Source organism: Xiphias gladius, chromosome 14 (assembly GCF_016859285.1).
Source record: "Xiphias gladius isolate SHS-SW01 ecotype Sanya breed wild chromosome 14, ASM1685928v1, whole genome shotgun sequence".
Taxonomy (NCBI): domain Eukaryota; kingdom Metazoa; phylum Chordata; class Actinopteri; order Istiophoriformes; family Xiphiidae; genus Xiphias; species Xiphias gladius.
In genome coordinates this window covers 17,993,483-18,018,364 of record NC_053413.1, presented here as the reverse complement: position 1 = coordinate 18,018,364, position 24,882 = coordinate 17,993,483, and the positions used below count along the sequence as shown (strand labels likewise).

Genomic DNA, 24,882 nt, shown 5'->3' with positions numbered 1-24,882 from the left:
TATCTGTCAGACAGTTATATTTTTAATGGGAAACAAGATTTGAAAGTCATAATTAAGTTGGGCTGGAGGAACTCTGAAGTGATTTTCTTCAAGTCAACCAGTATGTCAAAGAAGTTCAAGAGACAGACTGTGAAATCTATCAAATATCCGAAAATACCAGATTCAGATCATAAACACCATGATTCTGTTTGTCTCTATCTTTCATTCCCAGCGAGGATGTCAGGGCTACAAGAGGATAACAAAAACTTGAAGCTCAGCCTCTCCAAAGTGGAGGCAGAACGTAAACAGGCCCAGGAAAGGAGCAATAACCTGGAGAAGGTATATACAGGAAGTACTAGCAGTAGCAATGTTTTTGCATTTATGTAAGTGCGTCTACCCTCTACAGTTTTAAGAATTGCTGTTATTTTGTGTAATTTTAATTAGATATATGGAGAGTGGTGTGTTCAGTTTGCTTCATGTTTTTTGCCTCGCTCTTACCCTCCCTTTAGGAAAAGAACAACCTGGAGATAGACCTGAACTACAAACTGAAGACCTTGCAGCAACGTCTGGAGCAGGAACAGACTGAGCACAGGGTGACGCGGGCACAGCTCACTGACAAATATGAGTCTATTGAAGAAGCCAAATCAGCTGCCATGAATGGTATGCCAGTCCTATGTCAGAGCATGCCCTACTCACTGTTTTTCACCCTGCTTTTTTCTGTTTAATTCCTTTCTTTCTTTCTTTCTTTCTTTCTTTCTACCATTCTGTTTTTTTCCTTCACACTCTTTCTAATTTTTTATTGCCTTTCCACCTTTATTTTATTTAACTTCTTCCTCGCCGCATCGCCTTCTTCCTGCTTTGTCTTTCTTTTCTACAATCTGATCAGACACGCCTCCAGGGGCTGTTTGGGTGGGAGGAATTCAAGGAGTGTAATCCAGTCAGCGTGTCAGGGCATTACCTCATTGCATATTAAAGCTGGACTCTAAAGCAGTTTTTGCAATTGAATGATGATCTGCCCAGGTGATTTCTTGCCTTTCACCTAGTGTATACTGGAATAGACTCCAGCCTTTCCTTGGCAAATTTCTTCCATGCTGAGGTTCTCTTAATAAAAATTAGGGCCCATCTTTGTCCATGTCTACTGATTTTCATCAAAAAAAGTCCTGAATATTTCCCACTATTATTTTACAGAAAACAAGGTTCATTTGAAAAAAACAGAGATCAAAAAAGGGAAAAAAGTGAGAAAATGTGCATTAGTCGCTGATAATCAGATTTTGTGTTAATCCAGCTGTCACATTGTCACATTTATTCCAACTGATATTCAGACACTGATAAATGATCACAACACATAGTTTGGGTTCCTCCAGTCCTCTATATGTTTATTGAATATGGAAGGTAACCGTCAGATTTGGTACATATTGGACAGATGCATTGTTCAGGAATCCAGGATTATCCAGTGACCAAAACACCAAATTTATCATATGAGGTGATCAGTTTGCTTGATATTCAGTCTTTCATTTTGCTATTCCAGCTGTTCAGCAAAAAATGTCTGAGGAAAATGGAGCGAGGATGAGAGCTGAGAGCCGGGTAGTGGAGGTCGAGAAGCAGTGCTCAATGCTAGAGTTTGACCTCAAGCAGTCTGTGCAGAAGATGGAGCAGCTGATGAAGCAAAAGGAAAGGCTTGAAGATGAGGTAAGGGATCCCTTTCACCTTGCCTTGCACAGCATTACTGTGCCTTGTATCTGTGATTTCTTACCTCTCTTATGTTTTCCTTCTCCAGGTGAAGAATCTGCGGATACAGGTAGAACAGGAGTCGAGCAAGCGTGTCCTGGCTCAGAATGACCTGAAAAGCCGCACGCAGGAGGTGGACCGTCTTAGGTGTTCAGAGAAGCAGCTCAAACAGGAGATAAACACAGCACTAGAGAGTAAACGCTCGCTGGAGTTCCAGCTGGCACAGCTGACCAAGTGAGTGGTCTTTCTGCATTAGAATGTTTAAAAAATTCTAATTGTATAATTGATTGCTATTTTTTTTCATGAAATATATATGCAGTCCATCCACTACTTTAATTACACGAGACATTGTCTAATTTAATGTGTATAGAATAAACAAATAGAAGCAGAACAGAAATTAGAATAAACAGACTATTTCCTTTTTATATTTTTTCTAGGAAAATAGGAAATTTGAGGTTTCTTACGCAATTGTGCCAGTTATTTTTACTCTCAAACAAACTGGCAATAGCTCCAGCCAGGAGTTCTGATTTTATGTCATTACTGCACTGCTCAGTAATGCTCTTTGGAAGTCAAGGCGTAAATTGCCCTACAATTGCCTGCTATTTTCAAATAAGTGCTATTATTCCATCTTAGAGGGTGACTATGCCAAAGCTGTTCTGTGACAGGGTGTTTACAACACAGGATTAGGGTTTAATGTGAGTCCAGCGCCATCCACTCCATTGCTAATCCCCTGGCAAGCACAGCAGCCAGTGCTGCAGGTTGTGCTGCTGGTTGTGCTGCTAGGTGCATTTACCACAGTGGCTGACTTAGAGGCTGGTTCTGTTTGCCTGGCTAAAGAGTGTTTTTTAGAAAGTGCTCAAATTTGTGGGTATGTAAAATTAGCCAGATACCTGGATTTAATGAAAAAAAATTTAAATTAAGTACCTAATGTTTGTGATGTGTTACCAGACAATACAGAGGCAACGAGGGACAGATGAGGGAACTTCAGGACCAGCTTGAAGCCGAACAGTATTTTTCTGTAAGTACAAGTCCCAGTCCTCCAGTGTCTCTGTCCTCTTTATTCAGTGTGAAAGCCATGGTCTAAATTTATCTGTCTGTCCTCCTTCAGACACTTTACAAAACTCAGGTCAAGGAACTAAAAGAGGAGATTGAGGAAAGGAACCGGCAGGTACAAGAGGCTCATAAAAAAGTGCAGGAATTGTGCAGTGAAAGGTAAGAAACTAAATTCTCTTTATGCACACTGCAGTCCTGTGACTCATAGATTTAACCGTCCAAATATTGATTGTTGACCAGCTAATGCTTTTATGTCCTGTTGCTTTGTTGAGATTTTGTTGTTGTCTGATATCTGAGAGGATTTTGATGAGGATTTTGTTTCACTAACTCATAAAATTTGTTTTATCCTGGAAAAAGGGACTCGCTTTCTGCCCAGTTGGATCTGACAGTGACCAAGGCTGAGTCAGAGCAGCTTGCCCGGGCACTTCAGGAGGAACAGTACTTTGAGCTCAGCCAGGAGAACAAGAAGGCAGTGACTAGACACAAACAGGAGATTGGGGAAAAGGAGGCTACTATTGCACGGGTGAGCAAAACCTGAAATGTAGTTCTGCAACTCTAGTTTTATCAACCCCCCACGATGACAGCATAATTTCTTCTTTCAGTAAGATATAGTATTAATCAAATTTATAGTCTCAACTTTGAGTGGGAAAAATAATAACTTTGAAATATCTGTGCAGCTTGAGGAATCCAATAAAACTCTGACCAAAGATGTGGAGAACCTCAGCAAAGAGAAGGCTGATTTGAATGAGAAGCTTCATACTCAGGAAGAAGGTACCATCCATTTGACCTTTATGTCTCCCTGCAGTATTGTTATTAAATTATTTTTCTGTACGAGCTGACTCTCTTTTCCTTTACAGAGTATGCAGCTCAGAAGGAGGAGATTGCAAATACAATCAAGGCCAACTTTGAGAAGGTCCTCAACACAGAGCGCACACTTAAGACTCAGGTAAAGATGCGCCTTTTTAATCAAGTTGGTGGTAATGCAAGTGGAGAACAGTGGCTGATTTATTTACCCCTATCTGTCAGGCGGTGAACAAGCTGGCAGAGATCATGAACCGCAAGGACATGAAGTTGGACCAGAAGAAGAAGGGCAGTACTGCGGATCTGCGGAAGAAAGAGAAAGAGAACCGCAAGCTTCAGCTTGAGCTTAACCAGGAGAAGGAGAAGTTTAACCACATGGCCATCAAGTATCAGAAGGAATTGAGCGAGATGCAAGCGGTAAGATAACATAGCACCCTGGCTAGAGGATAGTATAATCACGTAGGACTTTTCCTTGTTTTTAACTCTCCACTTTCTCTCCAACAGCAACTGGCAGAAGAATGCACATATCGCAACGAGCTGCAGATGCAGCTGGACAGCAAGGAGAGCGACATCGAGCAGCTTCGGGAGAAACTGAACGACTTGCAACAGCGCATGGATAACTCAAGTGTCACCAGTTTGCAGACAGATGAGACGGACAGCAACATCGCAGGTAAGGTCACCACAGGGGCTAACTGGACACTGCTGCTTCTGGTACTTACACTTAAGGAACACAAGTCTCAAATACAGGATTCCTCTGCAGGTAAAACGTTTAGTAGCATCTACATAGCTGGGAAATGGCCATGCTTTTGTCTTCCTCCCTGTATTTTCTTTTAATAACACACTGTATTTTCCAATTATAAAGTGTTTTAAGATTTTTCTGTTGTTACAGAACTTGACTGTGTCTTGATTAACGTAGGTTGTATGTAGACAGGATTCCCAAATAATAATCCTGTGTATGCGATTATTTTTTTTTTTTTTTTTTTTTAAATCAACTTATTAACAAAAAGGACTTACCACTTTTAGAGATTGCTACCTTGTGGTGCTTTCAGCACCCAGTTTTGTTCCTTTTTGTGCCGAATGTCTAATTCATGCTTTTAGGGAGTTAAAAGAAATGATTTACTGTCAGAAAATTTGTTGTGTATATTTAGAACATAGCAGCAGGTGTTTATTGAACTTACTGTACAACAGGTACCTGTGGATTTAAGTTTGGTACATTTAGGTAGAAAGCTGAGGCAGTCATGGACCTATTAAAGTCAAGCTACTGTACTTAACTGCCCTATGCTGATTAACAGTTGTTCAAAATGAATGACGGTAAACTCATCAGGTCTGTTTTCATGTATTGCTGGTGTTTGTGGTTAAATCATTCTCTCTTTATTTCCCTCATGTCCAGTTGGTTCTCCTTGCTCTTCTTATCTTTGTAACTTCTATTCCTTTCCCTCTGTGAGTAACTGAGCGGACAAGCCCCTTTTGCTTGGCCTGTGCTGCTGCAGCTGTTGTGTGTTTGTCTTTTTGCCCCTGATTTTCTTAAGCTTTCTTTTTCCAGAGGTGATACAAGCCATCTCTGTTTGGGGAATTCATGAAACACTTTTGAAAGAAGCCTTATAGAGTGGGGAGTAAATTACATTTATAAATTGTCAAAACAGTCTGAACAACAAAATTCACTGACTAATATTAACAGGGTGTTAAATGAAAATGCCAGCAGTGAATTTGCTTAATGTCACAAGGTCATTCCTAATGGTAAAGTGACCACATTAGATCAGAGGTTACTGACTACACCCTGTGTGAAGATTACCATATCACTCTTAGCACCTTTCAAAATGTGTCTTGAAGCTGAAAAACCTGGTTTTAATTCATGGCACTGTGTGCTTCAAACACTTAACACTCTTATTGTTTAGTTTTTTGTTTTTTTTTTTCGTCGGCATGTTCACGTAGAGGTACTGCTCATTTTGGACACAAAGATCTCCCTCACAATGTCACGTTTAGCAGACAAGCCCCTCTTAGTTCACTGTTCCTGTTTAGCTTGTGTTTTTTCAGCTGCATGCACTTGAAATTATAATTTTAACACCAAATAATGCATATACTGTATGTGTTTGTTTCTATTAAAGGAGTGAGTGGTCAAGCTAATTGGAAGAAAATAAACACGTAATTCCTGCTGCAAAGCTATAATAGAGCTTTTTGCATAATTTTAAACGATAAAATCTTCCATGCTCTGTTAACATGCTGTAAAAAGGACTTACCTATGTCTAATATTTTCCTCCGGCATGGGGAGTGTGTAGTACCAGCATGGGATATCTAAATTCATCCCTTGTCACCTACTCCAGTGCAGTTTCCATAATGCTGGCAGAACACCTTGAGAGGTTCACCTGGTGTTACAAGCAATTATGACCTATGGGACTTGATTTTTTTTTTTTTTTTTCTTCTTCCCCAGTTTAGTTTGGATTTTATCACTGCATGGCCAGTGTCTTCTGAACCCACTGCATTGATTTGTAACTTTTTCACATCTCGGCTGCTTTCCAGAATCCAGATTGGAGGGTTGGCTGTCCATTCCTAATCGTGCTAATATCAAGCGATACGGATGGAAGAAGCAGGTGTGTTGTTCTGGCATTTCCTCTGTTCACCAGCATTTTATTTAACTTTGTTATGCTGCTATAAAGAATGCTGCCAAACCCATAGACAACATCAGCCTTCCTTTCATTGTCCTTTTAATATTTGCAGTATGTGGTGGTGAGCAGCAAGAAAATTCTGTTCTACAATGATGAGCTGGATAAGGAACAGTCCAACCCCTCAATGGTACTAGATATCGAGTAAGTATTTTTTGTTCCTGTTGTTTGCTCTTTTTGACGGTCACAATTTTTCAGAAAAATGCGTACTACAAGAAAACGATTTATCTACAGAGGTGATGTTGCAGATAGATTTATTTATATGTAAATGCTAATTTTGTGTCTTCTGGTGCAGCAAACTATTTCATGTGAGACCAGTCACTCAAGGAGATGTGTACCGGGCTGAGACAGAAGAGATTCCAAGGATATTCCAGGTAGGAGGCCTTTTCTTGTCCTGGAGGTGTCTCTAGATTTTTAAATTCACTTCCAACCACATCTCCTCCTCTATATTTACTTCTGATCTCAAAATGTCAGATTTTTGAAGTTCTGCTCTGTCTTAGAAATGCATACTTTGAGGCAGAGTGACTGACAAGGCACTCCTTTTCTCTGTCTGTATTCAGATTCTGTATGCCAACGAGGGGGAGTGCAGGAAGGAGGCGGACATGGAGACGGTCCCTCAGGGCGACAAGACCAACTGCCTCCCACACAAAGGCCACGAGTTCATCCCCACGCTATATCACTTCCCTTCAAACTGTGAGGCCTGCTCCAAGCCTCTGTGGCACGTCTTCAAGCCGCCTCCGGCCCTGGAGTGTCGCCGCTGCCACGTCAAGTGCCACAAGGACCACCTCGACAAAAAGGAGGACGTTATTGCTCCTTGCAAAGGTAACCTGCCAACAGTCTTCTTCTCGTTGGTCTAAGATGTGATGATGGCAGACATAGCTTTACTCTTACAGCTATTATATATTGTACCTAGAATTATTTTATAATTACTGTATAGCTGATGAGCTGTAATTAACCTTAAATGTTTTAAGGTACTTTACAGTTGATGTTTACATTGTAAAGTTTAAGGAATGGTTGATAAGCCCTATCAACAGAAAATTAACCTGGAATGATCTTGATAGATTGATAGAGATTAATCATTTAAATCATTTTTTTAAAAAGCAAAAATTGCAAAAATATAAGGGTTCCAGCTCCTTAAATGTTTTTTGGATTTCCTTGTCTTCTATGATAGTAGACCGGATCTTTTTAGGTTATGGACTATTGGTGGGACAAAGCAAGCCATTGAAATATAGCAGTTGGGCTTTGTAAAATTAGGTTATAAGGACAAGAATATAAAAGGCTGATTATCAGTAATGAAAATAATCCTTAGTTGCTGCCGTAAAGCCTTTACATGCAGGTTACCTTGATGTCATATTTGTCAGAGATGAGTCTTGATAAACATCATCTTATGTTGTCCCCTCCAGTAAATTATGATGTGACCTCTGCCCGGGACATGCTCCTGCTGGCCCTGACCCAAGATGAGCAAAAGAAATGGATTGGTCACCTTGGAAAGAAGATTCCCAAGACCCCACCATCTACATTTTCAAGAGCCTCTCCTCGTTCTATGTCCACTCGCTCTGGACCAAACCAGTCCTTCCGCAGGAACCCTAAAAGCAATACAGGAAAGCTGAGGTAACTTGACAATCTGGGACTAACTTCTGTGCTTTCGAGCTGTCTATTATTTTTTTTTATGATTTTTATTTTTTTATTTTATTTTTTTACCCTGGTTGCATATAAATACGTTTTTTTTTTTTTTTGTTTTTTTTTTCCTTCAGACACTAATCTTCAAATAGCTATGGCTAACTGCATGGCCTTTAATGAGACACCGTAATATGGTTTTATGCAGTAAGTGAGGGTGTGCTGCAGTCAGAAGTCGTATTTTATCCCATCTGGTGGGCTGAGATGTGGTCAAGTCAGTCACATGACCTGCTGTTTGTCTCCTGTGTTGTAGCAGAGCGCAGTCCAGCCTCCAAGCAGCAGACACAACATCCAGCACGTGTTGACAGGAACTTCTTCAGAAAGTGTTGATGTTTTTTTTTTTTTTTTAGACTTTTTGTCTACAGCTTTAAACTCGTCTATTTATTAATTGTGTTACTGGGTGTTTCTAACATGAGACACTTCCTGGTTGGTTGGTTGGTTGACTCCTGGGCTTTTTCCCGTTGACACTGGGGATTCTCGTTTTTCTAATTGGCACTAATGTGTTGTTGGGTTTAGTAACTAACTTATAGACTTACTATACAACTCTCCTTAAAATGGTCCACATAAAGGATTTTTACAATTCCCGTCAAACATGATGCAAAGGTTTTAACGGTGTTGCAGTGTCTGTAAACAAGCTTTTCCATTGTATGTTGACTTAAATTGGGTTACTAACCAAGGTTAAGACATTTGATTTCTTTTACTGGACACCTATCTCTATTCTCTCTTTCAGCTAACCATCTGAACCGTTCCTCATCCTCAAAAAATGGAGAAACCTGTATTACATAGAAAATTCACTAAAAAGAAAAGATATATCAATAAATAACCAGCGCTGGAAAATTGCAACACATGTCAGACACAAGGCATCATGGACATTAAGAGGCCTGAAACCCCCTCTGCCGCCTTCCTTCAAGAGAAAACCATCATCCAACTCAGCAAACTTGCAGCTCTCCATTTCTACCAGAAGATGGCACACTTGTCTTGAACTAAACATGGACAGTGCAGCAATATAGAGGGACTCCTGGAGCCATCTGTGTTTTCATACTATATGACAGTTCTGATGGAAGCGGGAAGTTAAAAGGGGGTTTCGCTGGGACTCCTGCAAGTATGTGTTCGGTTTAAGGTACTGTCATACAGGGATTTCAGATCTGCAGTGAGTGGTTGTGTCTCAGGGGTGGAAAATGAATATCTGTTTTGTAATTTCTTTCCCCACCTGACAGATACTCAAGCTAAATGCAAGCATACTTCTGTTTCCAGCTACAAAAAAATGACTGATGCCTTCATCTACTGTCTCTGGCCTTTTTGCCTTTATTCTTATCACTCTGCAAGTCACTTATCAGGTTTTGGACAGAGTATTGGGACATGAGTATTAGATTTTTTGAGTATTGAGTGAGGAGCATGCAAGATCATCATTTAAATCTATGCATTATTTTTATTATAATTATTTTTATTGCTCCAAGCCATAAGGAATATTCCATTGTATCGGCATATAGGAGTCCTAAAACTTAATTAATTTTTTTTTTTTTTTTTTTTTTTTATTTGGTACATTGTAATATTTTTTTTTTTTGTATTGTTTATTTTTTGTAATGTATTGCCTTACATTGATTCATAGATAAATGGTTCAAAAGGAAAACATTAAGTTAACAAATGTAAAACTGCACTGTTTGAATTGTAAATTATTTGTAGAAGACTAAACAGGTGTAGCATTTGGCCCACCTAGTGCCTTAACGTTTGGATATTGATTTTACTGCCATATCTGTTTGTTTGTTTTTTTTTTTTTTTTTTCTTCCAAAACAAGACAAATCTTAACTCTTCCATCATTTATTTTTTAAGAAATTGCCACACATTTGTGGTTTTATCGGAACTTACTTTCTCTGGTTTGAGTATATAAAATATATATATTAGATTACCTCTTTATGGACACATTGCAATAGAGTTAGCGTGTCAAAACAAAGTCCCCAGACTCGGTTCATATCATGACAAATTTTGGGATGGTGTACTTAAAGCGAGCCTACCCATGTCAATGATTGTCCTTAACAATTACAAGTTGTGTCTCTAACACGGTAATGTCCCATTAATGCAGACCCCCCCCCCCCCCCAACAGTGTATATAATAAGAGAGACATAAGGATTATGGAATACCTCCGCAATCTTTTCATTTGTAACTTTTTGTTTGGTTTAAAAAAAAAAAAAGCACTGGAACTATGATCTACTCTTGTCTTGGATAATTTGCATGGTTAATTGCATTGGAGTCCGCACTGATGGATATGTCAATAAACATATCTTTATCATTCATTGTATACTAGTTTTCACTTCAGATACAATAATTTCTTTTCAAGACGATCACCTGTTCAGACTGACCAAGCCTCAGTAACAATAACCCTAATTTGCATACATACTGTAATTAATGTGTCTCAAAATGATAAGCCCATAAATAATCTGGGTGTGTTTAGTCTGGGTGCGTTGCATGCAGCAGGGTGGCTGGCAGAAGTCAGAGCGCATCGATAAGTTCCCAGCGTGTTGTTGCAGCGTCATTCTGTTTGAATGAAGTTCAGACTGAGAACTAGCCAACTCTTCATTCGCGCCCCGGTGGAGTGAAACAGGAAAAAATAAAGAGTTGAGGAAGTGAAAGCTTGCCAAATATGCCGGTGTTTACAGGTATGATATCATTTTAACACAGCACATCAATTGCCATGGAAAAAGAGAATAAAAACACGAATCCTTACACGTGTTTTAGTGCAGCAGCGTAAATTACATTAGCTTGTTAGCTTAGCTCGCTTTAGCATGATATGCAGTTAGCATGCTAACTGTAGCAAACATACTGTCAGCCTTATAAGGCCACTATTGGAGTTATTTTTTTAAAAGGAAAACTATATTTTGACATAAGGGAACATATAAAATTGTTACTCTGCTCTACCTGTGTTGCTCTTTGTTCGCGGTGTTTAGACGATGCGCTAGGTGAAGCCGGCTACGCTAACTGCCATCTGACACAAACCAGAAAACAACTAGCTAACTGTCAGCTAGCCAGGCTATTCATGCAACAGATAAGTAGCTAAGGTAGTTAAAGTAGACGTTTCAAGCCATTGTTTCTTTGCGCAGCGCAGCTACTTGATTTCTTTTCTTGTCATTTTAAGCCATTCACATGTCTAATTTTGAACTAGTATGAAAAAGACTGAATCACGCCTTTACTAGCTCAGGTAGCAATGCTAACAAGGCTAGCCAAATGATGAGTGTACAGTTTATACGCTTTTTTTTTTACTGCAGTCGGGGTTTGCTGGAGATCAGCCACGCTCAAATCACACTAGCTTGCCGTTTTAAAAAGACAGTCATCTTATATAGGTTTCTAAAATGGCTTTATGGCATTAAATTGGCAGCTAAACAACTGTATAGTCGTTAGCCTTTTCGACCATTTGTTTTAGCCCGACAGTGAGTTGGACAGTCCGTTAGCTGCACGATTTCTTGAAACACTTAACTTCTACCAACAAGATGCTGTGTCATACATGTCAGCATTTCTACAAAGTTATGGCGTGTTCCCAACACTTATTCTGGGAGGCTAACGTATGGGTGTGTATGTCCACTGTTTCCTTTTCAGTAAATGTGAAATGGGGCAAAGAGAAGTTTGATGCAGTAGAGCTTAACACTGAGGAGCCACCCATGGTTTTCAAGGCTCAGCTCTTTGCCCTGACAGGAGTTCAGCCAGACAGACAGAAGGTCATGGTGAAGGGAGGCACTCTGAAGGTACTCATGTAAACAACAGTCAAAACTGAGCTACAGGTTTTCGTTTATTATAGGATAAGACATCATTCCGTATATTTTCTTGCTGTCAACGAATCCCATGAAAAGACCAAAACCAATAATGATCATAATAATTAACTGATCCTACTAAAAAGGAAAGCTTGCATTATTATATAAAGCTAGCATTATTGACTTCCACTGTTGTAGAAAAACTATTAAAACACATTAATGAGCCACACCATTGAATGCACTAACATGTTCCTTTATCTTATTATGCTAAACAAGGGCACTGTAGTTTAATTTGAGTTTATCCCACACATGACATCCTGCTGTCAAATATTCATTATAGCATCAAATGTGTATTAATTCACATCAGAAAATTGTCCCAGACAAATGCATTTATTTACGCTTTTTTCTAGTGTTTTTTTTTTTTTTTTTTTTAAACTACAGTGCTCAGCTGTTTTAGGAATTTACTGAGCATTTTTGGAAAAAAAAAAAAAAAAGAAACTATATTTGTGACCATTGGGGCGGGGGGGGGGTGTACCTGTTCAGTATGAATGAATGGACATGGGGGTGAGTGCTAAAGACTGGCTACGGAAGTCAGGAGTAGTGAAAGATGTACTAACATATTCTTGGTTTTGGTCTTTTCATGGGATTTGTTGCTAATCTATGTCTTGTGTCCATTCTAGGATGATGAGTGGGGAAACATTAAACTGAAAAATGTGAGTATTTAAACCTAGTTAGGAAGCATATTCAACAACAAGCAGTTTTTAGTCTGCAGAGCATTTTAACACACAAATTAGTAAATTCGAGTGCATTTCTATTCTTTTCTTAGGGAATGACCCTGCTGATGATGGGCTCAGCAGATGCCCTGCCTGAGGAGCCTGCTGTCCGGCCTATGTTTGTAGAAGACATGACCGAGGAGCAGCTGGCCTCAGCGGTGAGTAAGCCTCAAAATTACCAGTACGCCTAAAACAAATACGTGATTGTTGCTTTCCATGCTGACGTGGCCGCTTGAAATGTGCTTTCCTCAATGTGATGTGTACCGAGTAGAGTACATAATAAACTAAATATACAGTATATGTCCTTCACTGCATCTGCTGCTGAAAACGACATGTTCCATCATTTCAGTTTTCGTGAGGTTCAGTGAGAAATTGAGTCATTACGAGCAAGGTGTATTGTTGTCATACGTTTATGCCATTTATTTACAGAATATTTTTACTGAAGAAACTAAGAAAGTGTAGTATGAATTACAAACTGATACTGTGCTGCTTTTTGGTCTGCAGTCTCATCTCAGTTAGGAAGTGATCAGTTCCTCTTTGCAGCGTCATGTTTTAAATGGAGTGCAAGTTTGTGATTTGATTGCCTGTGATGATGCCAGCATCTAGAGCTCTTCATTGAAACCCAAATGTAATTATTTTGTGTGTTAGCAAGTCCTCACAGCAGAATGACTCACTGCAGCTGCTCAGCACTAATGGAAACTCTGGGATACTGGAAATAAGCCTGTTAATTAAAGATGAATTTTCAAAGACCTAATTGAACTTTTTACTTGATTTAAAAAAAAATTTAGAAAGGAAAAATCATAATTCTGCTGATGGGAGGGGCCTCTATCACACTGACAGAGGATGACAAGACTCGCCAGTATTGAACACTTGAAGGACATGGTCAGCTCTTTATACAAACCAAGTGACATGTTGGTCCACCTGTATTGTCAGCCCTCAGGAAAGACAAATACAGGCTGTTCATAACAAAGCTTGGCTAATAACAAAGTAGAAGAAAGAAAACATTTGTGTTTCTATTTTGTAATATATTTTTTTCTGTCTGTATTTTACCGTGGTAACTGTAGAGGAACTTATCCAACTCTGTTCGTTTCAGATGGAGCTGCCTTGTGGGCTGACAAACTTGGGCAACACCTGTTACATGAACGCCACAGTGCAGTGTTTGCGCTCTGTGCCAGAGCTCAAAACTGCCCTCAGAAGGTGGGGTTTTTTGCTATTTTTGGGTCTCAGCAATATATTCAGAAGTTTGAGATGTTGTGTTTAAGTGGTCCTAAATTGTTAAATGCCTAAGCCTTTTTTTCCCTTTCCCTATTTTTTGTTTTTGTAAGTTTGCTTCTGCTAAAATCATCTGTCTCCCTCTACAGGTATTCAGGTGCTCTGCGATCTTCAGGGGCAAATGCACCATCGCAATATATCACAGCAGGTATGAGGCATAGTGAATTCTTAACCTTGTGAAATCACAGGTATATATTAATGTCTTCAGTTTACTAATACATATCTAATTAATTAATTAATGTAATGTAATATTTGCGTCCTCAGCCCTTCGTGACTTATATGAGACCATGGACAAGACCTCGTCCAGCCTCCCACCCATTATTTTGCTGCAGTTCCTTCATATGGCCTTTCCACAGTTTGCTGAGAAGGGGGACCAGGGACAATACCTCCAGCAGGTGAGAAACTCTTCACCGCAGTTCTTCACTCCTTACTATCACTGAAATTGATATAGCCATGCCATACGTCTTCTACCTATGTTCTTAAAAGAGCACAAAGCACGTGGTCTCACTTCTTGGCATTGTTTTGCTTTTTTCTTTGTTTGTTTGTTTGTTTGTTTGTTTCTTTCTTTCTTTCTTTCTTTCAGGATGCGAACGAGTGCTGGCTGCAGATGATGAGAGTGCTTCAGCAAAAATTGGAGCCACTAGAGCCAGAGACTCCCATGGAGGTTAGTCCTCTTAAGTATTATTTTTTTATTAATTATTTTTTTTTAACCTTGGGTTGTTTTTGATAATGAAAAGATATGACAGGATGTCTGCATAATTCATAATTTGATGACAAATAATGTAAGATCTTCTCTCAATCTTTAGACTGACTCTGAGAGCGGAGCTGCTTCTGCCTCTATGAAGAAGAACTTCATCGACCAGTATTTTGGCGTAGAATTTGAAACCTCGTATCCTTGCAGTGTGCCTCCTTCTTTATTTTTTTTTAAGCATTTTATTTCTCGGTTTAGTGTTGTTTGACCCTATATGTCTGAATCACAAAGAGCAAGCTTTAGTATCATAGTTGTGTTGAAACAAAGTAATATCCAGTGAAGGTCTCGGAGCAGTGAGGCATCACTCTGCCAGGCTTTTTCTTAACTCTCTTGTTCAGCATGAAATGCACAGAGTCTGAGGAAGAGGAGCCAATCAAGGGCAAGGAAAACCAGCTCCAGCTCAGTTGCTTCATCAACCAAGAGGTCAAATACCTTGCAACAGGACTAAGGCTGGTAGGTATCAGAAAATAACTTTCTGAAAAAAACTGAGTACTTTCTTTGGGGTGTGCAAACAGTGGATTGTGTGAGATTCCTTCATGAGTGAAGTATCAACTTTAAAACCAGTCATGCACCATGGGTATCTTTGATATTAAAACTATACTTGGATGTTGTATGTTTGTCCAGGTCAAGTCAATGTGAAAGAAATGAACACAACATACATATGACAAACTGGCATATGATTGTAATGAGGATCTAATCATGTTTCTGCCTATTTTATCTCGGCAGAGACTGCAGGAAGAAATCACAAAAATGTCTCCATCCTTGGAGAGAAATGCCCTGTATATAAAATCTGTAAGTTTTTCTTTCCTTGTAATTTCCCTTGAACATTTGAAAGATGCGATCTCATTTACTGCTGTGCTTGAAAACTGGAGTTTGAAATTTATTTAAATTCTGTATTTTTCTTTTCTTTTTTTACCTCCTCTACCACCAGTCAAAACTCAGCCGCCTCCCTGCCTACTTGACTGTTCAAATGGTCCGATTTTACTACAAAGAGAAGGAGTCTGTCAATGCAAAAGTCCTTAAGGTTTGCCTTGAGTCACTAAAAGCTCTTGTAAGAGGTCACTTTAATTGGCAGTTTAACGCTGAAACAATACTGCATTGTTTTTTTTTTTTTTTTTTCAAGGATGTCAAGTTCCCACTCATGCTGGATGTGTATGAGCTGTGCACTGCGGAGGTCCAAGAGAAAATGCTGCCCATCAGGTCAAAGTTTAAGGAAGTTGAGGACAAGAAGCTAGAGAAACAGCAGCAAAAGGTAAGGCCGATATAGGTATACGTCTTATTTTGGTGTCTAATTTAGTAGCAGAAAAGTTCCTACTTGAACATAGTGTCATTTCTGTACAGTTTCTCAGTTTTTTTTTTTTTTTTTTGTAACAGTTGTTGAAGAAGCCAGATGGAGCAAAAGAAGTGAAATATGAGCCTTTCTCATTTCCTGAGGGTATGTGGAGACATGACACTGACACCCACTGCACCCTTTTTAAAGGGAGATTCCTCCCCAAGACACTTGCATGCTGCTAAAAATGTTTTTGTCAATGTTTGTTCCTAGAAGTTTAGAACATGTCACCACATAAGAGGAGAAACATGCCTTCATTCAAGCATAGAACAGTAAACATCCTTTAATAAATATGGACATTTATATAAATAGACTGTGTATGAGCTCAATTTTAGCTCAATTTTAGCGTGTTCACTTGTCTGAATCATTAGCATCAGGATTTAGTGTCACTTCTCCAGAAGCAGAAAAGACTTTAATTTAGGTTTTAAATTTTTCCACCAATATTTAATATTTAGCTATAACCCTATTTACAAAAGGCAGATGGCAATTTTCTCTTACTGCTAAAACTATTTCTTGTTGAACCTGAACTTTACAAATTCATAATTAAATGTCAGATTTTTTTTTTTTTTTTTTTTAAGTCCCTGCAATATAGCGGTCACAAAACTCAGTCCCACAACACCAAGTACTATTTTTGGGTATCTAGAAGTGCAGTAGCATTTGAGGTTGGATTTTCCTTTTTAAGGCTCACCAGTTTCCGTCAGTTATGAGCCAAAGCTGAATTGTAATACACTGCTGCTTTTTTTTCTGCAGACGTTGGTTCCAACAACAGCGGCTACTACGACCTGCAGGCTGTGTTGACACACCAAGGCCGCTCTAGCTCATCAGGTCACTATGTGGGATGGGTCAAAAGGAAAGAAGGTAACCGCGGGTGTTTCGTACTGCAGCACCTTCCGCATGTTTGTGCCATTCACAAATCCTAAGTGTACACAATTGTTCAGGAACTTATGGTTTCCTGTTTTTCCTTTGGTCTCTCGCTCTGATAGATGAGTGGGTCAAGTTTGATGATGACAAGGTGAGTCTGGTGTCTCCAGAGGATATCCTGCGACTGTCTGGTGGCGGAGACTGGCATATAGCATATGTTCTACTGTATGGCCCCCGGCGGCTGGAAATACTTGAAAAGGAACAGTAGTTGTGGAAGATTTCCTAGAAGACAAAGACAACATCCAACACACATACAAATTGCCATTTCCAAGCACTGTCTGCATAGATGTGCAATAAAACTGGTGTCTTTAAAGATTTCATGACCTTAATTTTTTTTTCGTTTTGTTTTTTGTAATCAACACGGATGCTTGTAAAACAAATTCTGTCAAATGGTGTTAAATATTCAACAATAGTGGGCTTTGAAATTGGAGATTGAGGAGAGGTAATCTCTGGACTGGATCCTTGAAAGAGGTTTTAAAGTCTAGCTTTGCAGTTTCATTAAATGTTTTATACACATTGTATATTTTTTAAAGCCTTTGATAAGGTGCTCATATCATAAAAGCAAAATATTCTTAGTCATTTAATCAACCTGTACGACAATGCCTAGCCAAGCTGTTGTTCTTGACATTCTGGCTTGTATCTTCTCAGATGTATTATGGAGATTTTCACTTGACACTGTAAAGGCTGTGCCCTTGTTCACCTGTTGGCCCTCTGGGAAATTTGGGTTCAATCTAAGGTCTTGTCTTAAGTGCTTGGCTCGCATCATCTCCTGGAATTGTTCTTGGATGTGTTGACAGATGAGCTTATGTCTGCCAAAACTTCACTAATGCTCTTTTGGGGGAAGTGTGTGGGGAACTGGTTCAGAACAGGTTGCCCCTGTGGTGAACTGTGCGCAGTTAAATAAAGATTTAAGATTCAGCCACGATGGTTAACTCGACAAGCCTTGAACATTGTTCTTGCCGACACCAATTACAGACTTTGACATCTATCCCGTTTAAATGCTATGCTTCACTTTGTTTCTCCGTGCAGGTTTCCAGCTCACCCTGCCACAATGTGTAAGCCCTAACCATCAACACTCTGTAATAAGTTATTGACTGCTTTTCATAGGTGGTGAAAATAAACTGTTATACCAAAATGTGAGATTCTTCTATGTAAGAATGTGATAATGAATGGTCTAATAAATGTTTTATTTGGAAAAAAAAAAAACATTTATTGGATTTTCTACAGTGGAAAAAAAACAAACAGGGTTTTCAACTTAAACTACATACAAAAATTTCAGTATCCAATTGTTTTTTTTTGTAAGAAAAATCAATGCTGCAACAATGTAATAGGTATTGATTTAAGTAACAAATGATCAATGATCTTTAAGCCTCACTGAGGCTGTCTGCAATCTGGGAGAATCCTGCAGCATTAAGAGCTGTGATCAGGTTCTCCACAGTAGCTTGTGTTCCCTCTCTGTCTTGCCAGGCTACAAGCAGCAGTTTGGCCTGCATGTCAACATCTTCGCTGTCTGTTTCGATCTCCCGCAACTCTGCCGCCTTCATCTCCAAAGGAGAAGCCAGCATCTTCCACTGAGAGCCTAGTTTGGCTGCTATGTCATCCATCTGCTGGTTTGTCACCAACTTGCTCTGTATGCTTGGACCTGGAAGACAGACACAATAGGGAGGATAAAAATAGACGAGATCTATAAAAAGGATGGAAATGAGTGGACACGTGGTGGATGAGGTAATTTAGTTATCATAACTAGGATCTAAAACGACACAGATCAAGCTGGGTTGAAGCTAACTCAGAAATTTAACTGTAGACGCATGTTAGGATGTAAAAATGACTTTGGTCTTAACAATTGATGCGACCCTGAAAGACAGGGTCACTCATTCAACACTCATTTGTGTTCAATTATTGACAATTTAAACTCACTGTCATTGCTGTCTTTGAGAAGATTGTCTCCATTGTCGTCGTCATCCTCTTCTCCTGTCTTGATCTCTTCAGAAGGGATATCCTTCTGCATGTAGGGAACAAACAAACAAAAAAAAAAAAAATCAGGATATTAGTGTTAGTCAACAATTAACATGGGCAGCATACAGTCTTTTTTTAGGATGATGAATACTGTTTTTTAAAATCCTCACCGGCAGTTCTTTGGCCAGTTTGCTGACCATGCTGTCTAGGTAGTCTGCCAGGCTCTTGAACTTCTGGTTAGTTGGCTGAAAGAAGTGTGGACTTCTCCTGGACAGCAGCCTCAGAGCACGCCAGCCGTAGTTTGGGTTCCGTACTACCCTACATAGATTTACAGGAAGCAGCAGAAGAGTAATGCAAACAGATACCGACAGGACACTTGGAATTAAGTCCCTAACGTGCTGGACTTTTACAGCATTTTGTTCTTGCAAATTGACTTTCAAAAGCTCTAACAGCACATGTGACAGTAGAAACTTACTTGTACTCGTCCTCCACCATGTTAGCAGGGTCGGCCTGTTCAATGGCTTCTGCAAAAAATTCATCCAGTGATGGCATGAACTCTCTGGAAGAAAAACAAAACAAAAAAAAAAATTCAAATATTTACAAAATGGTGAATGTGATTGTAGATGGGAACTGCTACTTTGTCCTCCGAACCACTGACCTGCTGTCTGACTTGCAGGCTTCCATGTTGTCCTGGTTCAGGTTCCACAGTCGAGTCAACTCATCACTAACAAAACACAGAAGAGCCCTAATTATAGAAGTAAACCTGAGACTTGTTGTTTTTTGTTTTTTTTAATATCACCACCTCTGTCCCCTCTGCACTACTCAGCCCTGTATTAGATCACATACTTTCCCATGAAGATCTTGCGGTCTGGCCCTTTTCCAAGGAAGTCTTCTGGTGCTTGTCTTTTCCTGCTGGGTCTTTTGGGTTTGTCATCTACTGTCCTGTTAAATAGGAAACAAGTGGGGCCAAATGTCATTTGGCATGATAGCCCAAAGCTCACACACAACAAATGAATGTGGTGTGTGAGCTTTGGGCTCACACACCACATTCATTTGTTGTAAAAAAAAGACAACTCAATGTATCAATCGAAAATAAAATAAATAAATAAAAAATGAAAATAATGATCTCCTCTCTTGTAACTAAGTTTTAACTTTAGGTTGCTGTACCTTTCTTTGACAAAGCTAGGGCACCCCTCATTTTTCCAGGAATTCCAGTTCTCCTCTGTGTTGAGGATATGCTGTCAAAAATGAGATACATTTCCAGTGTCACTTGTGGACGGAGAACTCCCAATAACAAACCTTACTGAATGTGAGTGTTTACAGACTAGCCTCATTTAATATCAGTAGTAGCCCAGAATATGGCTTACCTCAACCATGGTGGCAAACTTGTCTCCATCAGGAGGGATCTCTCTCAGCAGCTACGACAGAACAGTCACGGATTAATAAAAGGTTTGCTTTTCTCTCTCTGGACATTGTACCACCAAAGAGGAACGGTCTAAATGGCAGATAACATGGCTAGATAACGCGGGTGGTAAGTGGAAAAATGACTTTCCTGATTTCAGTGTGCTGACCCTTTCTAAGTACCTACTGTTAGTCTAGAATGATGCAGATAAATCTTAACATAGAAAAGGGTAAGGTAATGGGAAGACAGTGAGGCACATTTATCTAAAGTAGCTACTAGCATGTATGATTATGTCAATGAGATTTAGGGCCTGACCTGATAAACAAGTTCAGTTGTCTCCTCTATCCACGTAGTCTGGTCATCATTCAGAACACAGTTGGAGCTGCAAAAGCACAAAGACATACAAGATATGAACCTGCAACAACTGGTGAATGTTTTTTTTTTTTTTTTTTCCCATACAAATGAAAGTTTGTTTAATGTCCCACGAGGTCAGAGGAATGCTTCACCTTTTGAACTTGACCTGACCCTTCAAGTACTGGAAGAGAATGAGGTACTGAAGTAGGATGTGCCGCCTGAAATTGCTGTCACTGAGCTGCAAATCCATCAGCTGAGAAGAGAAAATAAAAAATAATGTCAAACCTATGCTTGTGGGAGATTTTCGTTTTTCACTAGCAAATACAAGTGAACATATTCAATACCAACACAATAGTATAATTAATTTAAATACATTAAAAGAAGATAGTGATCTCAACACAGTGCGAAAAGAACAGATACTGTGTAGTCATCTCCACGGCAGGAGGATTTATGTTTTTTTTGGTATGCAAAACTGTTTTATTTAATGACTATTGTGTTATTGATATTATACTGGGGGATTCACAAAGTCACTATTAATTTGCATACAACTTAAATAAAAAATGAAGCAGTAGGCTGTATTGAAAAATGAGATTAGTACACCAGCTCATTGTTTACCAAGTGGATTCAAATGTCATCCAGCCCTTGAGCAGTCTCACAGCTGAATAAATTGACACAAACTGCAAATGATTCCCAGGGTAAAAATAGTCTTCTCACCTTCTCACTTGTGAGGAACTTGGCAAAGTAGACATGTTCTCCTCCAGATGCTCTCAGCTCCTCCAGTTTCCTCTTAGAAGCCTGCATGTCATCCAACTTGTAGCTCTTGAATACTATCAAGGTCTCATCGGAGTACTGAGCAGGACAAACAGGAGTCCACATTGGCAGTGAGTTGTTATTTTTTTAACATCTGCTTTAGTGTTTCTTATGATCTGACAAATGGAGAGCAAGGGAGAAAAAAAAATCTCTCTGCTTTTGTGGTCAGGTGTATTACCTTTAGGAACGTCATCCAAGAGAATTTATCGTAGCACTGCACAGGGTTTCTGAAGTAGTCCTGCAGTGTCCAGAACTTCCTGTACAAGTTGTAGTCGATCGGAATGGAACTAAAAGTAAAATTTGATTCAGTTTTAATAAACAGGGACAAACCAGATTACCATTTAAATAAGAATAATAATTAAAAAAAAAAAAAAAAACAAAACATGACATGACACATGGAGACACTTTATGGTGTATTTTAGAGAAAGACTTAAACTTACCATGGTGCAGGAGCCTCATCCTCTCCCATTTCTCCTTCCTCCACCTCCATACCATCTTCCTTTTCTTCTGTGTGCTATTAACACGGAACAATAAAATAAGATTAAACCGACATTTTTAGATTAAATTCAAAATGCCCGCAATCATTATCAGGTGTCGACACTTTACCTTCTGGCCCAGAGTGCTTTCTTGTTCATTTTTATTGAAAACTGTTATATTGTCGAGATTAAACTGGCTCTGTAGATTGAGACCTGGAAAAAAAACACAAACAGAAACATTTATTTAACAGACTATTTATTGTAAACTGCATCTCTGAGGGTCTGATGGGCTGATGCTGTCTTATTTACTCAAAGACAACATACAGATATTACTGTTCATACCTGATTTCTCCGACAGAGGGAAGAGGCGTGCCAGGAAAAGCTGGATTCGCCCACAGAATACTGTATTCTGAGATTTGGACAGCCTCCTCAAAAGATCTACACAGGTGGAGAGGTGTGTTACAAGCAGTTATTTTCTTTTAAACATAAAAGTCTTGTTCATCAACGGGCGTGATATATGATTTTTACCATTACACATCCTCAACAAGTAGTTCTTCCCGGCAGTGTAAAAGGAGTTCTAGGAAAAGGGAGAGAACATAGCGATCAATGACATCGATTAGGTTGGACAAATACTTCAACTGACTTTACTGAGAGGATGTAGCTTATGTACCGACTTCCAGGTGGAGACATTCTCCTCGACAAAAGAGAATATTTTATCACATTGGTCAAGAGGAAGGCAGTCCAATACATCTCCCAGCAGCAGGAAAGGTGTTGTAGCAGAGCAGATACCTGCATGGAGGGAGGAAAACAGGAGGGCAAAAGCTTGGTCAGCACAAACCTTAAGCTTTGGGTGCAGTAAGAGACTTTGCTCCCAAGACGTAAGACACTTCCACACTAGCAGTTCAGGTCAATTTGCTTAGAAATAAACACTTTACAAAACACTCAATAATAAAAAAAAATTTCAATTTGTTTGTTATCAGAACACTGTGTCCTGTCATGACAACAACATTAGCTTTGGCATGTAGGGTTCCTGTGGGTTAGGTGACCCCACCAGTTGACACTTTTAAGTCAACTGGTTGAGGAACATACCCTCTTTAACGGCGTCAATACTCAGGTAGATGAGGGACAGGTAGTCATCACAGCTCGCCTTCTGCTCAATCTACAGGCAAAAAAAAAACAAAACACTCATTTCAGGCTTTCCATGTTCCTACAGCAGTCAGGTTAATTCATAGAGGTTTACTGAGCTGGACTGAAATACACAGCCACTAATTTGCTTACAATCTGATCACCAAGAGAACCTCTCAGAGCCTGGTCAAGAGTGGTTTTCTTTTCCGTCTCACTGTGACATAGAAGAAAAACAAGTGATTGCTACTCGTGCATAGATAAGTTACTAACCTGGTTAATGAGGTTAATGAGGTGTATTCATCGCCTGCAACTGCAGAGGCTAAATAAACATTACTTACTTGCCGTTGATCTGGTTGAAAGCATTTATCAAAGGTTTGCTGGTTTTACTAGATAGGGCAAATCTAGCAGAAGCCTATAGTTGTGTGAGAGAGAAGGAGAAAACGTTTAAGAGGGATAATGCATCGTTTTAGAGCGTTTATATTTAGCTTAGCTAGCATCTGCTACATGCTATGATAACACGAGAACAAGCAGTAAGTTGCAGTAACAAAGCTGCCGTCTAGCTATGATTTAAATCACGGCATAAGCTGTATTATAACACACATTTTAACAAGGGAAGACAATTCAGCGATTTCTCACCGTAAATTTGTCTTTAGCTTCGACAAAATTAAATACGGACGCCGACATCTTTACACATTTGCAACCGGAACTGCCGCTATACTCCTTCCGGTTTCTGCCGCTGTTGGGAGGGGTGCATTCAGGAGCCCTCTGACCCAGTGTTTATACTGTTTATAAAAAAAATATCTATTATAAAATTATAAAACAAAGAATTTATGAAGAAAATTACAAGTAACACTTCCCATTCAGAGCACTAGGCCAGCTGTTTTATCATTTTACATGTAGTGGCACATGTTACCATCAAAACTATAAAATTATAAAGAAAGAAAGAAAGAAAAGATATATAAAATTAGAGTACAAAATTAAATAGAAAGCTCATCATTTTCCAAAAGAGGTACTTGTCATTTTTATGCACTATGCAGTTAAAGACATATTATGTACTTTTATAACTTGTATTTTGTCTAAATTAAGTCTATTTAATTTTACAACTCTGTTGTAATTGCATATCTTTCATCATCAATCATTTGTTCAGTTAATAGATGATATTAAATTAGCTAATTTTTGCTTAATGGTTGCCTTATGGCCAGACCTAATGCAGGTGCCCCCTAGTATTTATTTTTATATGAGCAGAAACAAATCCCTCCATCAGTTATAAATGTAAATTGTTTATGGCTGAAACTGTTAGTTGATTAATTATTCATTAGTCAATGGACAAAACTAATCAGCAACTATTTTGATGATGGATTAAACATTGGAGTCATATAAGAAAAACTTCCAAATATTTTCTGCCTCCAGCTTCTTCGGTTTCAGGATTTTCTGCTTAGCTCTGTTTTTTTTACACCACTGTAAATTGAATATTTTTGGGCTTTGGACTATTGGTTGAAAAAAACCTGAAGGCACCTGAAGACGTCACCATGGCCTCTTTGAAACTGTAATCGCCATTTGTTGCAATTTTCTGTCACTTTATAGACAAAGAGAACTAATTGATTAAGTGAGAACATAATTGCCAAATGTGGCAGCCCTAAAATCATTGCATATCATGCTTTTACTCAGAAAACACAGTTCTAACACCAGTTGCCTTGTAGGCTGGTAAAACCACAAAACCTTCACCGGAGGAAAATATTAAATAAAACAAAAACAAAAACATGCTTTCTTCAAAATCAGAAATGTCTGAAACTGTCACATCTTGGTTTGCAAGCAAGACATGATTCTGAGCATAAGGAGGCTGGGTTATAATCGCTCAAACATGTTTCTAAATTGGTGATATTGAGGGCTACAACTGAACCTTTTCTCCCCTACTTCACTTGGCTCACTTGGGTCTCTGAAGGGCCTGAGTGAAATGGAGAGGGACATAGTTTTGCGGAAATTAAGATTAATTCTGATATTTAGATGGAACATATCAAGATGATGGTGTAATTCTAGTTTGTTAGCTGCTGATATAACTGCAGCATGACCATCA

General features: G+C 39.1%; 3 protein-coding genes across 5 annotated transcripts in view; 2 read left to right on the top strand and 1 right to left on the bottom strand.

Annotated features, from left to right (window-relative positions):
• rock1 (Rho-associated, coiled-coil containing protein kinase 1) overlaps window positions 1-10,185 on the top strand; it is a 28,757-nt gene extending 18,572 nt beyond the window's left edge. Inside the window, exons 17-33 of one of the 3 annotated variants that reach the window (XM_040142911.1) lie at window positions 212-318; window positions 489-639; window positions 1,508-1,668; window positions 1,757-1,941; window positions 2,656-2,725; window positions 2,816-2,919; window positions 3,118-3,283; window positions 3,438-3,531; window positions 3,618-3,706; window positions 3,787-3,978; window positions 4,066-4,231; window positions 6,079-6,149; window positions 6,277-6,365; window positions 6,517-6,595; window positions 6,782-7,043; window positions 7,625-7,832; window positions 8,629-10,185. In XM_040142911.1, the coding sequence (XP_039998845.1) occupies window positions 212-318; window positions 489-639; window positions 1,508-1,668; window positions 1,757-1,941; window positions 2,656-2,725; window positions 2,816-2,919; window positions 3,118-3,283; window positions 3,438-3,531; window positions 3,618-3,706; window positions 3,787-3,978; window positions 4,066-4,231; window positions 6,079-6,149; window positions 6,277-6,365; window positions 6,517-6,595; window positions 6,782-7,043; window positions 7,625-7,832; window positions 8,629-8,632 (2,198 nt within the window). In that variant the 3' untranslated portion in view covers window positions 8,633-10,185. Of the gene's footprint in view, window positions 1-211; window positions 319-488; window positions 640-1,507; window positions 1,669-1,756; window positions 1,942-2,655; window positions 2,726-2,815; window positions 2,920-3,117; window positions 3,284-3,437; window positions 3,532-3,617; window positions 3,707-3,786; window positions 3,979-4,065; window positions 4,232-4,951; window positions 5,002-6,078; window positions 6,150-6,276; window positions 6,366-6,516; window positions 6,596-6,781; window positions 7,044-7,624; window positions 7,833-8,151 lie in introns of those variants that run through there. The other 2 variants (XM_040142910.1, XR_005708717.1) reach the window with 2 other exon arrangements.
• Window positions 10,186-10,345: 160 nt separating this feature from the next.
• On the top strand, window positions 10,346-17,005 carry usp14 (ubiquitin specific peptidase 14 (tRNA-guanine transglycosylase)). Its single transcript, XM_040142913.1, has 16 exons — window positions 10,346-10,552; window positions 11,487-11,632; window positions 12,319-12,351; window positions 12,465-12,569; window positions 13,505-13,608; window positions 13,773-13,831; window positions 13,948-14,078; window positions 14,267-14,347; window positions 14,490-14,572; window positions 14,773-14,887; window positions 15,161-15,226; window positions 15,366-15,458; window positions 15,558-15,686; window positions 15,809-15,869; window positions 16,515-16,622; window positions 16,748-17,005. The coding sequence occupies exons 1-16, from the start codon at window positions 10,537-10,539 to the stop codon at window positions 16,891-16,893; spliced, it is 1,476 nt and encodes a 491-aa protein (XP_039998847.1). The 5' UTR covers window positions 10,346-10,536; the 3' UTR covers window positions 16,894-17,005.
• Window positions 17,006-17,880: 875 nt separating this feature from the next.
• On the bottom strand, window positions 17,881-23,551 carry thoc1 (THO complex 1). Its single transcript, XM_040142912.1, has 21 exons — window positions 23,445-23,551; window positions 23,147-23,220; window positions 22,962-23,022; window positions 22,773-22,842; window positions 22,354-22,472; window positions 22,212-22,260; window positions 22,026-22,121; window positions 21,814-21,896; window positions 21,648-21,721; window positions 21,386-21,494; window positions 21,112-21,246; window positions 20,550-20,650; window positions 20,359-20,425; window positions 20,009-20,059; window positions 19,809-19,879; window positions 19,488-19,583; window positions 19,300-19,365; window positions 19,117-19,200; window positions 18,812-18,959; window positions 18,603-18,687; window positions 17,881-18,327 (listed from the first exon to the last, which is right to left on the bottom strand). The coding sequence occupies exons 1-21, from the start codon at window positions 23,490-23,492 to the stop codon at window positions 18,050-18,052; spliced, it is 1,965 nt and encodes a 654-aa protein (XP_039998846.1). The 5' UTR covers window positions 23,493-23,551; the 3' UTR covers window positions 17,881-18,049.
• Window positions 23,552-24,882: the final 1,331 nt, after the last annotated feature.

Excerpts from the sequence above, each read along its gene's own strand:
- usp14 (XM_040142913.1), top strand. Across the intron at positions 14,079-14,266 it reads AGGGACAATACCTCCAGCAG|GATGCGAACGAGTGCTGGCT; the intron begins GTGAGAAACTCT and ends TCTTTCTTTCAG. Across the intron at positions 14,888-15,160 it reads TTGCAACAGGACTAAGGCTG|AGACTGCAGGAAGAAATCAC; the intron begins GTAGGTATCAGA and ends TTATCTCGGCAG.
- thoc1 (XM_040142912.1), bottom strand. The coding sequence starts at position 23,492 with ATGTCGGCGTCCGTATTTAATTTTGTCGAAGCTAAAGACAAATTTACG. Across the intron at positions 22,122-22,211 it reads CTTGTTGAGGATGTGTAATG|ATCTTTTGAGGAGGCTGTCC; the intron begins GTAAAAATCATA and ends CCACCTGTGTAG. Across the intron at positions 21,722-21,813 it reads AAAGCACTCTGGGCCAGAAG|CACACAGAAGAAAAGGAAGA; the intron begins GTAAAGTGTCGA and ends CCGTGTTAATAG.